At 35.7% G+C, this 16,243-nt stretch overlaps 1 protein-coding gene across 4 annotated transcripts; it reads right to left on the minus strand.

The window, feature by feature from the left end:
* Nucleotides 1-9,478: 9,478 nt before the first annotated feature.
* Nucleotides 9,479-13,454, minus strand: LOC146136319 (ribose-phosphate pyrophosphokinase 1). 4 transcript variants are annotated; one of them, XM_083396008.1, is made up of 8 exons: nucleotides 12,548-13,454; nucleotides 12,105-12,288; nucleotides 12,006-12,029; nucleotides 11,860-11,958; nucleotides 11,411-11,535; nucleotides 10,883-11,056; nucleotides 10,153-10,312; nucleotides 9,479-10,080 (listed from the first exon to the last, which is right to left on the minus strand). In XM_083396008.1, the coding sequence occupies exons 1-8, from the start codon at nucleotides 12,754-12,756 to the stop codon at nucleotides 9,988-9,990; spliced, it is 1,068 nt and encodes a 355-aa protein (XP_083252134.1). In that variant the 5' UTR covers nucleotides 12,757-13,454; the 3' UTR covers nucleotides 9,479-9,987. The 4 variants fall into 4 exon arrangements, with proteins under 4 accessions (XP_083252134.1, XP_083252132.1, XP_083252133.1 ...); XM_083396006.1 differs by lacking the exon at nucleotides 12,006-12,029 and having other exon boundaries at nucleotides 11,860-11,960; nucleotides 12,095-12,288; XM_083396007.1 differs by lacking the exon at nucleotides 12,006-12,029 and having other exon boundaries at nucleotides 11,860-11,956; nucleotides 12,097-12,288; nucleotides 12,548-13,453.
* Between the last annotated feature and the right edge of the window lie 2,789 nt (nucleotides 13,455-16,243).

Consider the following 16,243-nt stretch of genomic DNA (forward strand, 5'->3'; position numbering starts at 1 on the left):
TAATTACACCACAATAATCACCATAATGTACGAAGTCTACCTGCATTTTGTCTGGTTAAACAAAATGAAACAATCCAACATACTGTGGGCTTTTATCACTATTGCACGTTACGTTGTTACATGTTAAACTGCTGGCCTCAGCCGCCTCATGTTATATAGATATATACCATAATTATGGAAGATAAATGTGGTCATCAGAATATACCCAAAAAGTAATGTTACGGATAGCGCAAGAACTTCGTAAGAGGCATAAATGCAAACATATTTTTGTAATGTCATAACAAATTTGCTACCGCCATTCTTTAATTGTTATTTATTAAAAGTTTAAATCTATGCAAGATAATTTTTATAAGATTTTAATTAGTCTAATGCAGGGATTCCCAACCTTTTTACGATCTCGTACCACTTGGACGCTCTTGTAGTGCCACGCGACACGCTACCACTTCTTCCGTTGGGAACCCCTGGCTCAATGTAAGTTTGTTGTTTTCTCTGCGTCAAAATACATACGTCACACTGTAAAACCACAGCAGTAAGGTAATATGTTTGTTGTGTGGACCGCTTCAGCTTTTGTACATTTTATCGAATTCATTTAGTAACCCTATTTTTTGCTGAAAAGAGCAAATCTGGACAAAAATTTGAGCAAGTCGTTCTAAACTTTGTGTTATTTTGGGTTTTTAAAAAACTTTTTTTAAAGCAACCTATTTTATCAAAAATAACTTTAGAAGTGTCGCAAATAATACATTTAGTTCGTATACAAGTCAGTCTTTCTTTTTACCGTCAGTTATGAGTTATTGCCACCAGTTATACATAACTTACTAAAAAGGTCGGTGCCAGACCGATAGCCCCTCTTAGACCCTCTCCCTACAGTTAAAGTAAAATACAATACCTGTCAGTATTGTATTTTATCTGTTATATGACCGAGATATGTGAGTTCAAGTTACTGTTAGAGTTGTTGTTTATTTAACTGTGGTAGTTACTGTTTATTATATAAAGAATGAGACTTGGCCGATAGGGCACAACATGAAGTTAGACAGTGGCACATTTGTTCAACCACAATAACTGTTTTCAGAACTTCATTTGTAGAGAGTCTAAATCCACAATGCGGCAGCGCTAGGCGTGGCAACCTTTTTCTGATAGTGGACCAAAACCAAACTCAGAGACTTTCGAACCAAGATTTTTTTTTAGGATTTTTTGCAATGAAAATTGTCTAGTTATAGTGTTGGTTGGTGTAAACATTTCAGTACATTTTGAGATATCCATCATAACAATGGAAAGGTGAAGTAAAATTATGTACATTTACATTACATTATCGTATTTAAAACATAAGAAACAAATGGGATACGGCCTAGTGCCCAGATTATAAAAAAGGTAGCAGGCCGGGCGAATTGTATTTCGCGGGCGCATTCGGCCCGCCGACCGTAGGTTGTCTATACTTCTGCTGTGGATAGAAAAGCTGAGAATACTGCACGGCACTGAAAATATTGCCTTAAAATAGTCTAAATTATTATATAATGAAACAAGTTTCTCGTGAAGCACGAAAAAACGGCCTCGTTGTCACATAGTACTCACGACATCCTCAAGCAACACAGCATTTGTTATTCGAAACACTCGTGTTTTTGGATATTGTATTAAACGAGCTGATATGTGTGTAAACGTAAGTTATTCTTTGTAGTGTGTTTGGGCATTGTCTTTGCGTTGTACGTTTCGGCTGTAAAGTGACAAACATGTACAAAGTAGCCTAATGTAAATTAATAGTCTGAAAATAAATACAAGATGAAATTTAAACTTTAGGACAATAACATTAGCTCGCACTAGTGGTCTATGTATTTGACAGATTTCCTAATATTCTGATTTCACGGTTTTACGGTCTTCCTATAAAAAACGTTTTTGCAACCTCTTGCTGTTGTCATTCAGAGAACATTAAAAACTTTAAACAAGATTGAAAAATTAAAATCTGACAAATCTGCTTTCTACTTTTTTGCTTTTTTACAGGAAGAGCAGACAAGATTAATCTATACATCCAAAGGATGCCGAAAATACGTTTGAAATGATATTTCATAGGTTTCCAGCGCATGGATAATCTTATATATTTTATTTTTATTGATAAAAAGTTTGAAAACAATTGATGTAATTTTATAGTATACTCCTGTTTTCTGGCGATTGACCGTGACTATGTTTGCTTTCAAAAGAACACCATTATTTGTTTTATTTTCACTGATTTTACCCTGAAAAGCAAAATACTTCTCAGCTTCGGGGCACACCTCATATGTTTCGCAGCACAGATGTAGCGGAGCACTACACTTAAGAAACGTTATAAACACAGCTGTTAGACTGGCACATGTTTTGTTCTGTCTACTTCCAATTTTTATTGTTTATTTTAGTTTTTCACTTGTTTGTTGTTTTATTCTTGCTTTGATTTTCATTCTGGTTTTTGTAATACCGAATTAAACGAAGCATGTTTTATATATTTTATTTGCCAGTAATTGGCGATTTCTAATATACAATTAATGTTGCTGTAATCCCGAAGAATATATCTTAACCCAAATTAAGGATCGCGACTTTTTCTTTTTTTTAACCTTCTTTGGGTAAACTTGAAACAAATTGATCAAACAAGTGTTCACAGATGCAAAAGGTTACGTTTGTCACTTTCAAACATCAAGGGTCGTGGAAAGCTTTAATAGTCTCCATAGGTTCGAAAACGGTTTAGAAGCTAAAATACTTTAGCTCCATTGATGTGACACCCCTCGTGCTGAAATATGCATTCTGGGTTGGCCTACTTGTTCGACAGATTTGGTTATGCGAAAATTCAACAACATTTTACGTTTTTCAAACTTACAGAACTTACTTTTGACAAACTCTTTTAATACCTTGGTATTATATAGTTGGGTATTACACAGATCTCGGATTATAGTGAACAGAATTTAACAGTATGTGGTTGGGGTGAACAAAACTAAATAATTTTATGACATTGGCAGATTCCTTGAGCAGATTTATCGCGTTGCAGCTGAATCCAGTCTAATCTAAAAATGTGCCTTTATTAGGCTTAAATTGGCAAAACTGTTACGAAAAAATGTTACGTGGTCATCAAGCAAATAAAAGAGATTCGCAAATTGCTGGAAATGTTTATGAGCTCACACGGCAAAACATGCCATATCAAGTATAGCGTATATGATCTAAATAGATTTCCATAAGACGGACAAAAACGTAGTAAAAACAAATTGTAGTTCAATAATTATTTTTTTGTTTTTACAAGGCAAAATTTGGCAAAATATAGTTTGGGGGTGCGCCATGAACGGATGCCCCCCTGGATGTACCCCTGGTTGAGAAAGCGTTGGCACTACGTTCGATCAAATTACTAGATTTAAGTCACACTTAACGTGCAAATGACCTTAATTTGCAATTCTAATAGTGGTACGAAATAACCGCAACATTTGGGTTTGTGGAGAAAAAATTCAGGATCCAAGTGATCCTTTAAATAATGAACAAACCCCCTAAACATGCTGTCTAACAGCAATTTATTTTTAATATATATAACATATGCAAGCAATATTTTTACGCCTCCTCTATAGCACTTTCTGAAAATCGTCGCCTATACAAACATTAGCATTTTGTCACAAGAGATTATCAGATTAAAAATGCAAGCAAAATAGAAGTCAGCACAGAAAAAAATTGAGTACAGGATCTGGCGCGTATCTTCTCAACAGCACTACCGTCACCTGAAATTGCCAAATATAGGATGTTACGATAAGCTACCCGTGCCACTACACAAAGCAGCGAAAAAAGCAAAACTGCAAAAGTAAGGAAATTAACGAAAGATAGCAAATAATCGCAAAATTTTAGTTATTATGAGGTTTATTGTTCTAAAAAAGTAATTTAACCACGTTGTTTATCGTCATGACAATACCTACCAATATGAAGGAGAACAGAGTTGAAGTAGTCTTGGTCGCCGACAGAGATGGCACAAGTAATCTTGATCCAACGGTCGACTTTTACCGGCTTTGTCGTTTCTACGATATGAGCGTCACTGGTAGATGTGTTTACCGAAACTAAAAAAAGCAAATATTGTTTGCAACAAAAGGTGATGTATTTTTGGAAATATCGATACAGTTTTTATAAACATTTCCATAATAAGTCCCACTTGACCTCACTTATTATGATTTAGTCACAACTATTTTGTAAAATGATCTGTCTAAATGTTGTTTAAAGAAACTAAACCACGGGCAGCCAAACAAGGTTGCTTCGATTGTTGGCAACTTGAAAACATTAGGATTGTTGGCAACTTGAAAACATAACAAAAAAACAAGATAAAATAGCACATGGACAGTTAAAAGACCTAACGATGAACAAGTCAAGCTGCCTTTCAAAGATAAATGTATTTGATGGAATTTTTTTTTAAAGAGTGATAAATTGGAAAACAAAATGCAAAAATAAGGCAAAATACAGATTTTAAATCAATATACATATTTATTTGCTAAACTCTAAAAATATATAACAAGTTGCATAATGCTGAACCTTGGTGAATTACTATTGCTGTATTAAGGAATAGGTCCAGATAGAGACTTTTTTAAATATTTTTGACATTTTAAAGTTTTTATTTTGTTTATTTGTTTTTTTGCCATTTATCGCTCATTAGTCTGAAATAAACCAAACATAGGTGGTAAACGTTTTACAACAAGGCATTGAAAACGAGAAGTTTGCAATCAAGAAACAGAGTACAAGTTTTATTATCTTTTAAGTTGACTTTATGCTTCCTTCGACATTGCCATGTGCCCACCTGTTTGGTTGGTTATCTCTGGCTGTTCCGTCGTATTTACGCGAGACGAATTGACGGTGTCGTGGAGAAGAAGAGACGAGAATCCAGGTGGAAGATAAAGATTACTGATACCGGTTACAGCCCCTGTCGCCTTGGTGCAAACGTAAATAATTTTCAAATTTAGTTTCCGTTTATTTGATTTAAGTTCTTTGCTAATACAATAAATCAAAAAAATGCAAGCATTTAGGCTTTCAACTAGACTTAGACAACAAGATTTATTTTGGGTTTTTGAAATTAGATTAAAAATAGAATTAGAGAATTTCAGTTTTTCGAAATAAGTTTAGAATTAGAATCATCGAATTTTTTAAAACCACAATTTAAACTATAGAACTAGAACTAAAATTATTTAATTGTTTACAATAAGTTTAATTTAATCGCATTTTGTTCTTATAAGAATGTGTAAATTTTGTGTGCGAATTTTTCTATGTTTTTAATTAGCATGGCATATTCAGATTGTAAAAATCACCTACAAGTCATCCCGACCAAAGTGTGTTAATTTAAATCCTTTGTTACGACTGATGAGATACTAAAAATGCCGTTGGAAAAAGTAGAATCTTTGGTAAAATTCGATTTCGAATAGAATTAGAAGTATAGATCACACAGGAAATTCACAAACTAGATTAGAATTAGTCACATTAAGCTCTAATTCATTGAATTATAAAACTAGAATTTTCTAGTTGTCCAAGTCTGCTCTCAACTGCCAAATTTAAATAACTATTCGATCAATTAAAATTAAATATATTAATATTTAATCTGACTGAACAAACAACTTAGCTTGTTAGATTTAGGAATTATTTAAACCAACCTAAATAACTTTATCGAGAAAATACTCAACATAAAGCCTATACCGTTGAAAACATGGGACTGGACCAGTTTTCGGCCACCGACATTGTGTCATTCCACATCCACTTTAGCAACGGTTTCGGTTTTGAGTTGGTCGAGTGGCAAGTCAAGTTGATTGAGTCTTGGTCCCGGACTCGCAGTATTTGCAGTCGGGATGATTGTGAAAGCACCAAACCGTTGCCCTGTTGTGTAATGTAGGTGCGATCCGGTGGTTCTAACAAAAAATATCACAAACAGAGTGAAATCAAGGCTTTTGAATTAAACTTCTGTTATGAGACCGTCCAATGCCCATAATTGTTTTTGTAAGGTTAAAGCGAAATAACTTAAAAAATACTGGGTATATGAGTATATTAATCGTTTTACTTACTGATTAAATGAAGACGAGTAAGAAGAGGAGGCACTTCGCTCATTTTGCACGACACTTTTCCGGAATCGGAGGAGACAAAATTTGTAATTTTCATGGTGGAAAAATTGCCGTCGCTTGACGGTCTAATGTCGAACTTCGGATAGTCTCTTTCTTTGTTCTGAAAACATAATATATACATCATATACATGACCAATATCCTAAAACATTTAAATGCAGGTGTCGAGCACATGACAGTATCAGGCATAAAGTCAATATGATATAATGGTTACTTTCTCGGGGGTAGACCGCTGCAGTTTTATAAAATGATCTTAAAAACTCCACATAAACAAATGTACTTTACTATAAAAAAATACCATAACCGCATGTTTGTAACATACTTGCTACTTTTGTTGTATTTCGTGTGATTTAGTCTTTGATTTTACTATAATATTATTAGGTATTATGTGTATCAAAAGTGAACACATTACTCAAGCCCCCACGGTTTGATTTCGCTTAGGAACATTGGTTTTCTTCTGATTTATCAAACGAAACATGAGATAGCCCTTTGTGTGTGTAGGATCTTTTGTCCTAATTATGGCGTTCTTCTTCAAAGCGTTATGCAGTAAGTGAATCTGTTCTTTAGGTAAGAATCCATTTGTAAACAGACATAAGGCACAACCTAATTTTGACAGTTGAGATACTCATCTACAGCAGCCTTTCGTGAAATACATTTTTAGTCACATAATATTCCTTGTAACAAGAATCTTTATTGCATTTTTTTTTGATAGAAATCTCGTAAAAAAACGCCTGGCCGTGAGAAGGATCAACTTTAACATTTAGATAGTTTTATTACCGCGGTCAACTTTTTTTTTACGTGGCTTGTCCCGTTTAATAGGTGGGTAAACATTAGTTACATTTTTTTTTAGTCGATAAAATAATAACAGTAGTGTTTGTTTTAGCATCTATGCCTGTCCAACACTCTCAGTTATTCACATTTTTATGTCCATGTTCCAAAAAGGATTAGCCTACGAAGGTTTATATCTAAACAAATATATTTAAAAAGATAATTATGCCGTTGCGCTTACGCCTATGGCGACATCTTGCGTTCTGGGGATAAAAATGGAAACACTTCGCTAATAAAGTTGCATTAGATTATATCCTTGTCAATAAAACGAAATACGGTAACTTTCAATAAACAGAAAGCGAAACCTCACATCATATATCACTGACATTCCAGACGATATAACTGCTATATCTGTCGAACGGTGTAACCATCGAACCGATTTTCCGTTGCCGGGATCCAAGTTGCAGATTATCGTCACAGTTACATTCGCTTCAATGTAAACGTCATTTTCTTGTGGTGACATGGTCACGTTCATCTTTTCCTCTCCTATAGAAATGTTGTTTTTGCAAAGTTAAGTGCTAAGTTTATAGCAGAAGATTTTATCTTCGCCCTATTTAATAGAATTACCAACAAATGGATGTCAGGACAATCCATTGCGGAATGTATTTTAAAATTTTACATTATGCAGCAGTTTTTCATAACCATTAACAGGCTCGAGGTTGGTATTTGACCTACCTGCTAATGCCCGTGTCGATCAAATTTCTCCCAAATTTGTAGTTTTATCAATTTGTATATTGAAAAAATGCCCGATTTAGAGTTTATAATTTATTAGACTATAGCGACACAACTTTTGTGCTATTACTTACGCATTTGTCTCTATTATCTGCAAAACAGCTTACCTTGCACAAAATAAGTAAAAACCAGCAGAACAATGACCTTAAAAAAGACTGCCATTTCCGAAACCGAGTTTTTGGTGCGCGTTCTAACTTGAAAGTTTGAGTCTGGTGAACGAAACGCTCATAACACTATAATAGGCTTACATTTTGTCGCTATGGTAACGAGTATTTTCGCTGCCATCAGAATGAATTGATGGTGCCTGGGTCGTTGCACGGCGGGGTTTCGGACGCCGAAGTCCCGCTGCGCACCACAAACACAACTAAGAAATGTTGTGTAGCTTCCAGCAAAGGGACCACGCGAAGTTGTGACGCACTTTCGTTTTTTTTAAGTTAAATTAGTCAAGATATATCAACGCGGAGAAATAAAGTACAGATATATTAGGCCTAATGTAAAAATACGTTTGAACCATTATTCATTTATTTAAAAACCGACTGTTTTCTGTCAAGCAACTATTATTGAATGCCGCTGAAGTTACATTTTCCCCAATTTTTCTATGCTGTTTGTAGCTAACAAAATGAAGTTAGAAGGGGCGCTATATTACTTATTAACGCATGGTAGGCAGGTGATCCAGCGTTAAGACCTGCCCCAATATTTTTTTTCTATGCCCATTTTAACTACATAAATGTAAAAGATTTGGCGAGTCGAATTTAAGTTTACGCCTACAATGAGTTTTTCATTGCGTTAAAAATCGACGCCGTGCAGCGTTGGATATAAACGTTTAACATTTGTCATATGATCAACGTCACAGCTCCTCTAAATAAAAAGCTGGGATGTTAAAACCTGATAAACGCAAAAAATGCTTTCCCTAAAAAAATGCGTTACTTGTTCTATGGCGTAAATTTATGAATTCATAACTTAAATATGTTTTTATTTTTTGTGCATTTCTAGTTGTAAGGTATAATAACTCACTAATTAGTTAAGGGTATATAGAACGGAAAAGGTTGTTTTAAATAAAACATACGTGGACTTTAATAAATTTGTTTTTTCATGCCTGGCCAAAACCAAAATCCTCGATTCACAGGGTGTACATTTTTTATGGTACCAAGTGGCCAGTAACTTTTTTGGTCAGCCTGAATGTGAGAAATAGGATCTTCTACTCGGCGGGGTGTTAAATTTGCGTTTCCCATGACCTCAAAGTGATCCGAAGACTATTGTGAGAATCAAGCTGGAGATTAAACTGTTAACTGGAACTTCGTTTGTACTATACGACCTATTTCAATACTGCACTCAGTGAGCAAACTAAAATGCCGAAAGGGCCAAAAAACGTATTCGCACGATCCAGACCAGTGGGTTCTCGACCGCCTGTCAGCTGACCGTTGCCGGTCTGCCAAATATATCCCAATTGCAAAATGCAAGATGTTGAAAGCTTGTCTATCAAAAATATACTACTTCTGCAGTTCCGTAATCTGCAGCATTGTGACGTAACATAGGGTTTATGGTCTACTTACACTTTATCATACGTCACAATGCTACAAGTGTTGTGCCCAACTGTTTAAAAATAGGCTAAAGCTCATTTAAGTCGTTTTTAAGACCAGTTGTATGTAAAAGCTAAAAAAACTTTTGGTTACTTTTGTCCACCGGTCAGCAAAATTTGTTATGAAATTTTACCGGACGGAAGCTAAAAAGGTTGAGAACCTCTGATCCAGGACCATTGGGGCAACAAAGCACTGAAGTGAACATGTCAACTAATCGATAAACCATATCGCTATTCGAATCCGAAACGCACGAACAAGACTACAAATAGCTCCGTTTATTTTTATAAGAGAGCAGCAACTTAAGTGATGTACGAACATCTTCATGTGTCAACTCCCGCTAATTTTGTGATAAACAGACACTTTTTACAGAACGCGGCAGTGATGAAAATAGGTAAGAATGCAACATTAGCAAGCATGATCAGGGAAATAACCGAAGACCGTCATACAAGTCAAGCATGCGTTGTAAAAATAGCAGCAAGCTTCATGAAAGCATAAACTTATGAAAACGAATAAACGTAGCCCGGTAAAGTTGCGAAAACCGTATACAGTTTGTGACGTCAGCGTGTTTTTAGGCAATTTAAAGGTTAACAAAAAAAAACAAGTTGGTTTTCAGTTCTAAAGCACATATTTTGGTTCTCCACTTATGATTAGGTGGTCACTACTAAGTACAAAGTCATCATCCGGTAAGCAAACGTTTATTGAATGCTGGAAAAACGAAGAACCATTGGAGGCGACATGTACCACGCCGTTGTATAGAAAACCATCAGGTTCATAGAGGCACGTTGCTGAACAAATAGGACACGGACTCCCCGTTGTGAGTACGACGAATCGCCTCCGCTAGAATTGGTGATATGTCGATCGTCTGCGGCATATTACGACATTATTAACATGGCACAAGGTTAGAGCATGCTTTAAATTTCATAACTGCGCTCACTTTGATTCTACTAGCCTGACGCATATGCTCGTCCTGTGGCGTCGTATTTGTCACTACAACTGCCTCAAAGTTGGCGCTGTTTATTCGCGACAGCGCTGGTCCGCTGAAAATGCCGTGCGTTAGAATTGCGTAGACCTTTGTGGCACCAGCAAGCAACAATCTGAAGATTCAAAAAAAGTTGTCTCACTGCTCATTTTCAAAACTTCTAGAGAACAAAAACAAGTATGCCAAAGCAAATTTTGGTTAATTGGGTGTTAGCTTCCATGAAGTGACCTCTATTCCATAAAAAAACACTCTTTTTAATGTGTATACCGGTAAGATGTCAAGAGAACGAGTGTTTGGAATACCCACCGGTGTTTCCATGTGCAGATAAATTTAAAGGCATTAAACCACAACGCAAGTTACAATTCTAAGTTATTAACAACTACAAAATCTGCAACCCGTTCGCTAAATGCCCTGCCGAAAATGTGGATGTTCAGAACGATAGTTCATTCAGGTAGTTTTGGGCAATTCTGCTAAACCAAAACTATCACTGTTGAATACCGAGTTTACTTTACCTCTCTTACCAAATGCAAAGCACCTATGTCTGTAAGGTGTTGCATCCCCGCTAAAGAGAGAAGGTTTGCAAATTAACAAAGAGAATTACATACTCAGCATAACAGATACTACTTAGACCTCGCTTAAATTCCAACGGAACAACCGCAAACGTGTAGCAAAGACAAAAACCTACTTTTCAACTGCGTGGCAAATTGTGCCGCATGTGTCCGCCATATCATCCACTAATATCGCAACCCTGTCGTTCACGTCGCCAACAAGAACCATGCGGTCTACTTCGTTTGCTTTTTTCCTCTCCTTGTGAATCAATGCAAACTCAACATTCAAGCGATCGGCGATAGAAGTCACGCTAAAACAAGATGACCACGATCACATTAAGGTTGTTAATTTCTACCATACTAAATACTTTTTCTATGGTAAAATATTGTGCTTTCTTCCGACTATTGCCAAACAATAGGCTAGTAATTGCGATGTTTAAAATAAGATCAGTGGAGAGTTGTAGGTGGTGTCACCCAATACGAAACACAAAAAGAGTCCAGTGTCTAGATACACTTTAGTGTTCAGTGTGACAAAGTTAGCAACATCGCTAGTTTTTCCGGCAATACAATCCATTTGATATCCGGACCTTCTATTTTCCTAATGATTTTAAAAGTATACCAAACAGATTTCCTTTGGCCTGTAGGACCACAGCATGCTTTATTACCGTTTGGCACCACCTGCATCTGGTGAAACAATGACAGAGTTTTTCCATTCCACAATGTTTTCTTTAATCCATTTTAGAACGGCTGGCTCAGCATAAAGGTTGTCAACAGGTATGTCGAAAAATCCCTGTTTTTCAAATTAACATTTCTTGTGTTTTTTTTTTTTATTAATTTTATGAGCTTGTATAAATCATGGCAACAATTGGTTAAAAATGTTACATTGGCAGATACCTACGATATAAGTAATATGTTTTTAATATTTTTTAATATTTTATCATATTTTGGACACAAAACAATGGAATACCTGTGTGAGGTAACTGAGCTTTAACCTAAAAATCTTTACTTTTGTATAGTTCAATTTTACCAAGCATTTAATTATATGAGTCATTGGTTTGTGGTAATTTAAAAAGTAATTGTTAGTGGGCTAACCAAGCTCTCAACTAAACCTTACTTGAATTTGTGAGGCATGCAAGTCCATTGTTATAATATGATCAGCCCCGGCGATAGACAACATGTTAGCCACCAGTTTTGCAGAGATTGGTGCACGACTCTATAGAAATAACACAAGATTAAAAAAACAGTAATTCAAAAATAAACACTAAAAATAGGTGGGTGGAATACCTTTATTATAAATGATTATCATTATATGGCATTCTGAGTACATTTCTCAAAACAGGTTTAGAAGAGCATATTTACCTTGTCTTTTTTATCCTGTCTGGCATATGGAAATAAAGGAATAAGAGCAGTAACCCTGGAGGCTGAAGCAATCTTGCAAGCGTGTATCATAATTAGCATTTCCATAAGATGATCATTTATTGAACCACAACCGCTTTGTACTATATACACATCTTCACCACGGACACTTTCACCAATTTCAACACTAAAAACAAGCCTTTTATTGAAAATAAAACAAAATGCAAGTGGAAAAAAAGACTTGCTAAACCATAAACTAAGGCTGCTTTTGAAAGCGTAGAACACTTATTTCAAAGATCTAAATATTTATTTAATTTATGTTAATTATTTTAAATAATATAAATATATAGCAATATTTACATTTGTAAAAATTATTTTGCTTTAATGATTTTGTTCTTGGAATAAAATAATGAAATACAATTTTAACTTTTTACCAAACAGCATACCATGTTTCTTGGTTGCTAAACTTTCGGGACACAACTTTTCCAAGGGGAATTCCAAGACGGTCAGCAATTTTTTGCGCCAAATCACAATGGGACGACCCACTGAATATTTTGATGTTAGGCATAGTTGAAGTGCAGTAAACAACGTATAACCTCAGATTTCTAATCACCAAAATACAAAACAAATTTACAGACTTAATAAACTTTCCCATTAGATTTCATTCACTTTCAGCAGGAAAGGCATTCTAAACCAATATTCATCCAGCACCTGAATTACATTCCCATCTTTTTCTCTAAAGGTTGGTGCAAAAGCAATGCTTGCCATGCTAGTAGCATAGAAATTGCAATAACATAATTAATATGATAGCTGTAGATGATATTACCAAAAACTCACCCAGACAAAATAACACTTGTTAAATATGTTGGCATAACTCAAGTAATAGCGATAAATTATGCTAAAGATAGGCTTAGAAAAAATACATATTGCTAGAAATCAACAGTGTATCCGGACAAAGTCACATAATAAATGTCTACCCAATCAGAAGACATTAAGATTAGCATTGAGTAGATCATGTGTATCTATTTCCCTCTGCATGCCTTTAGAAGCGCCTAAATGGAAATTTCAAATACAAATGCTTTCAGTAAGACAAAGCAATTTTTTATTGATGCCAGACAGGCTCATTTTTTAAGACACTAATTACCAGGAATTTTGACGCATTTTAATTAGTAAAGATGTTTTCTTGGTTGAGACCAGGCCGGCAGAATCTTGCCAGTTAAGTTCACCTAACAAATGTATAAACCTTGCCATGTTTAGGAAACAAACAAGGCTATTAATTTGTTTCATGACACTATTTACATAAGGGGAGGGGGTGCAAAAGTACAATTTGTGGGTGCACATATCTGTTTTTGTTACTCAGGACTGTTTAATATATAAGTTGTTTTTAAGCGAACTCCTGTGCAAACATGTCACTCAAAAACCAGTTTAAATTTGCAAAACATGCTAAAAATATCATTTATTTGGTTAAATTGGCAAAAAAATTTAAGTTACAATGACACATTAGGCACATAACAGAGATACATTACTAAAAAAATGTCATTTATAGTCCAATTTAATGGAAATTGCTTGTCAAGATTCTGATTCACATATATGGCAACATAACATAGAATGCATCACCGCTTTTGTGATGATTAAATTTGCTTAACACAGAGAGAGGAACATAGCAAAACTTTCGCGCAAAGCAAAAATTGTTTTTATGTAATTAAAACAAAAAAAAATAATTTTAGTGTTTATGTTCGGATGCCCTAGTTTGTCCGGCGCTGTTATGGCGTCGCTATTTTGGTACCAGATTTGGGGCTCTGTTTGGGGTTATTGGTCGGTAATGGATGGGTTAGAACAGGGGCGTCCAACCTGCGGCCCGAGGAACCAAAATATGTGGCCCGCGGTGTGCCAGGTAACTGTTAAAATATTGAAACTTCCTGACTGTTCCTTAGTCTAGGTCGCCTTATATAGCATGTAATTTTTTAATTTATTAGAATTAGAATAGAATGTGACCTGCTAACATATTATAATAGGATGTGAACTGTTAACAAAATAAAACTACAAAATGTGTTTTGGATGCTGTTGCGGAAAGTGCACAACTTTGTGTGAACTGAGCGCTGCAATTTTTTTGTTCTTGAAATGCTTTAGAATAGCTACTTGTGGCCATGTAAAGAAAGCATATTAAAAATGTCCGTTTGATCTTTTTCGCTCATTTGAAATATAATTGTTTTATATTCAATTTCAATGTTCATGTTAGTTGTAAAAAAAAGAAACAAATTTCTCTCTGCGCAGCTAAGTAGTTTTTTACCGCGAACATCTCGATCTAAATAAGTTCCACAGCTGAGAAAATTTGTCGCTTTCAAGGGGGCATTGTTCGGTTCAACGTATGTGTGAGATCAATTTTTTTGTGGTAGTCACTAACACAGTGGTAGGCCAACTGTGAACCGCGAGTTATTTTTGAATAGCTAGGTGTTATCATGTACCGTAGTTGTTGGCCGCATGATAGCCGTACTGCGTACAATCATTGCACTTTATTTTAACAATTGGTGTGGCATAAATTGGCTCAGCTTGGAAGAAGACCCACGTGCCAAATGTTGTCTTGTGAGCCTGTAAAACTATATTTTTTGACGCAAATTTTTCGCGCTTTGTGTGTATATTCCTTTTTATATAATGTTTTATATAGCATGGCAGTGTTATGATCATTAAGCGCCTTAGAATACTTCACCTTAAAACCAAATATCCCCCTAAATCCGCCACTGTTTTCGTAGTGGTTTTACGTAGTGAGCTTTGAAAAGACTACTTTAGGCTGCAACAAAAAGTTTGCCGACCACTGCACTAACATCGGCGAGATATGCAAGTGGCCCGTGGTCTAATCCGAATACACATATTTGGCCCGGCAGTATGAAAGGTTGCACGCCCCTGGGTTAGAAAATAAGTAGTGGTTGAAATAATTAGGGGAGTTAGTGATGTACTTTTCAAAATATCAACAACTTGCATGCCAACATTTTTTTATGTTTGGTTCTACACTGGCAATCTGGGGAGTCGGTTAAAAACAACAAGAGTCCGACTCCAGTTAAATGTGCTATTTCATCGAGTCCGGCTTAAGACTCTACAGCAGTGGTTTTCAACCAGGGTTCCGCTTGTACAGTCCAGGGATTCCGCAATTTCTAAATTTTTAGCTAATTGATGTGTTTTTATTACATTGGGGTTCCTCGAGCCAGTGAAATTATTGAACTGGGGTTCCTCGAGCCAGTGGAATGTTTCCATAGGGTTCCACTCCAGCAAAAAGGTTGAAAAGCACTGCTCTACAGCATGTCACCGATTTACATAACTAAAATAAGATGGAGATTCAAGTCAGCTTCAGCAATCTACTCATAGGGGTCATGGAAAATATGCCTATATTTGCTATTCCACTTTAACAATTTACAGTTATCAGTTATGCAATTTGGTACTGCTTATACGCACACGTCGGACTCGGGTAGTTTTACCTATAGTGTTAATCCAGTTTAGCTTGGTTACTCAGTAGTACAAAAACACACAAGCTTACTTTTAACGTAGAATGCCCTGCTTTAACGAAGTAAACATTAAGCCAATTTTAGGGCATTGTGACATAATAGGACCGGTTAGTCGTAACAAGTTTACCGCATACCAAAATAAAAACAGTTAGGACAATAATTTGTAACACGAACTGGAAATGAGTGCAACCATTTAGTTAGCACTAGTGCTAGTGATGTAATGGTTGCACTTTCTTAAGGTGGTAGAACGTGTGCGTTAAATCATTTGGAGTGCCCTGAAAATTCATCTCGCGTGCCACTTTTGGCACGCATGCCAGGGGTTGGGGACCCCTGGACTATTTGGTATTACTTATTAGTCCTATTTTGATCTTAATAAAAATGTAATCAGGTCTGAGTTGTCTTTAATCCTTCCTGAAAAACACATAGTTCAGCATAGTTCAGTTAATTCTAAGATTGTGAGTCCAAGTTTGGCATTAGTTTATACCTTGCACATCAGGATGCAAAGTTAGGCTAGTTGCCCTCTCAGCTGCGGTCATTAGGGTGGAGTGAAAAAAATAAAAATCACTAATTTAAAAAAAGTCCCCTCTCAATAGTTGACTTTGGTCTCAAAACTAAGTTTGAAAATGTTTTTTGGAAGTTGCCTTG

The sequence above is a fragment of the Ascidiella aspersa genome, chromosome 8, assembly GCF_963924565.1.
Source record: "Ascidiella aspersa chromosome 8, kaAscAspe10.2, whole genome shotgun sequence".
NCBI classification, from domain to species: Eukaryota; Metazoa; Chordata; class Ascidiacea; order Phlebobranchia; family Ascidiidae; genus Ascidiella; species Ascidiella aspersa.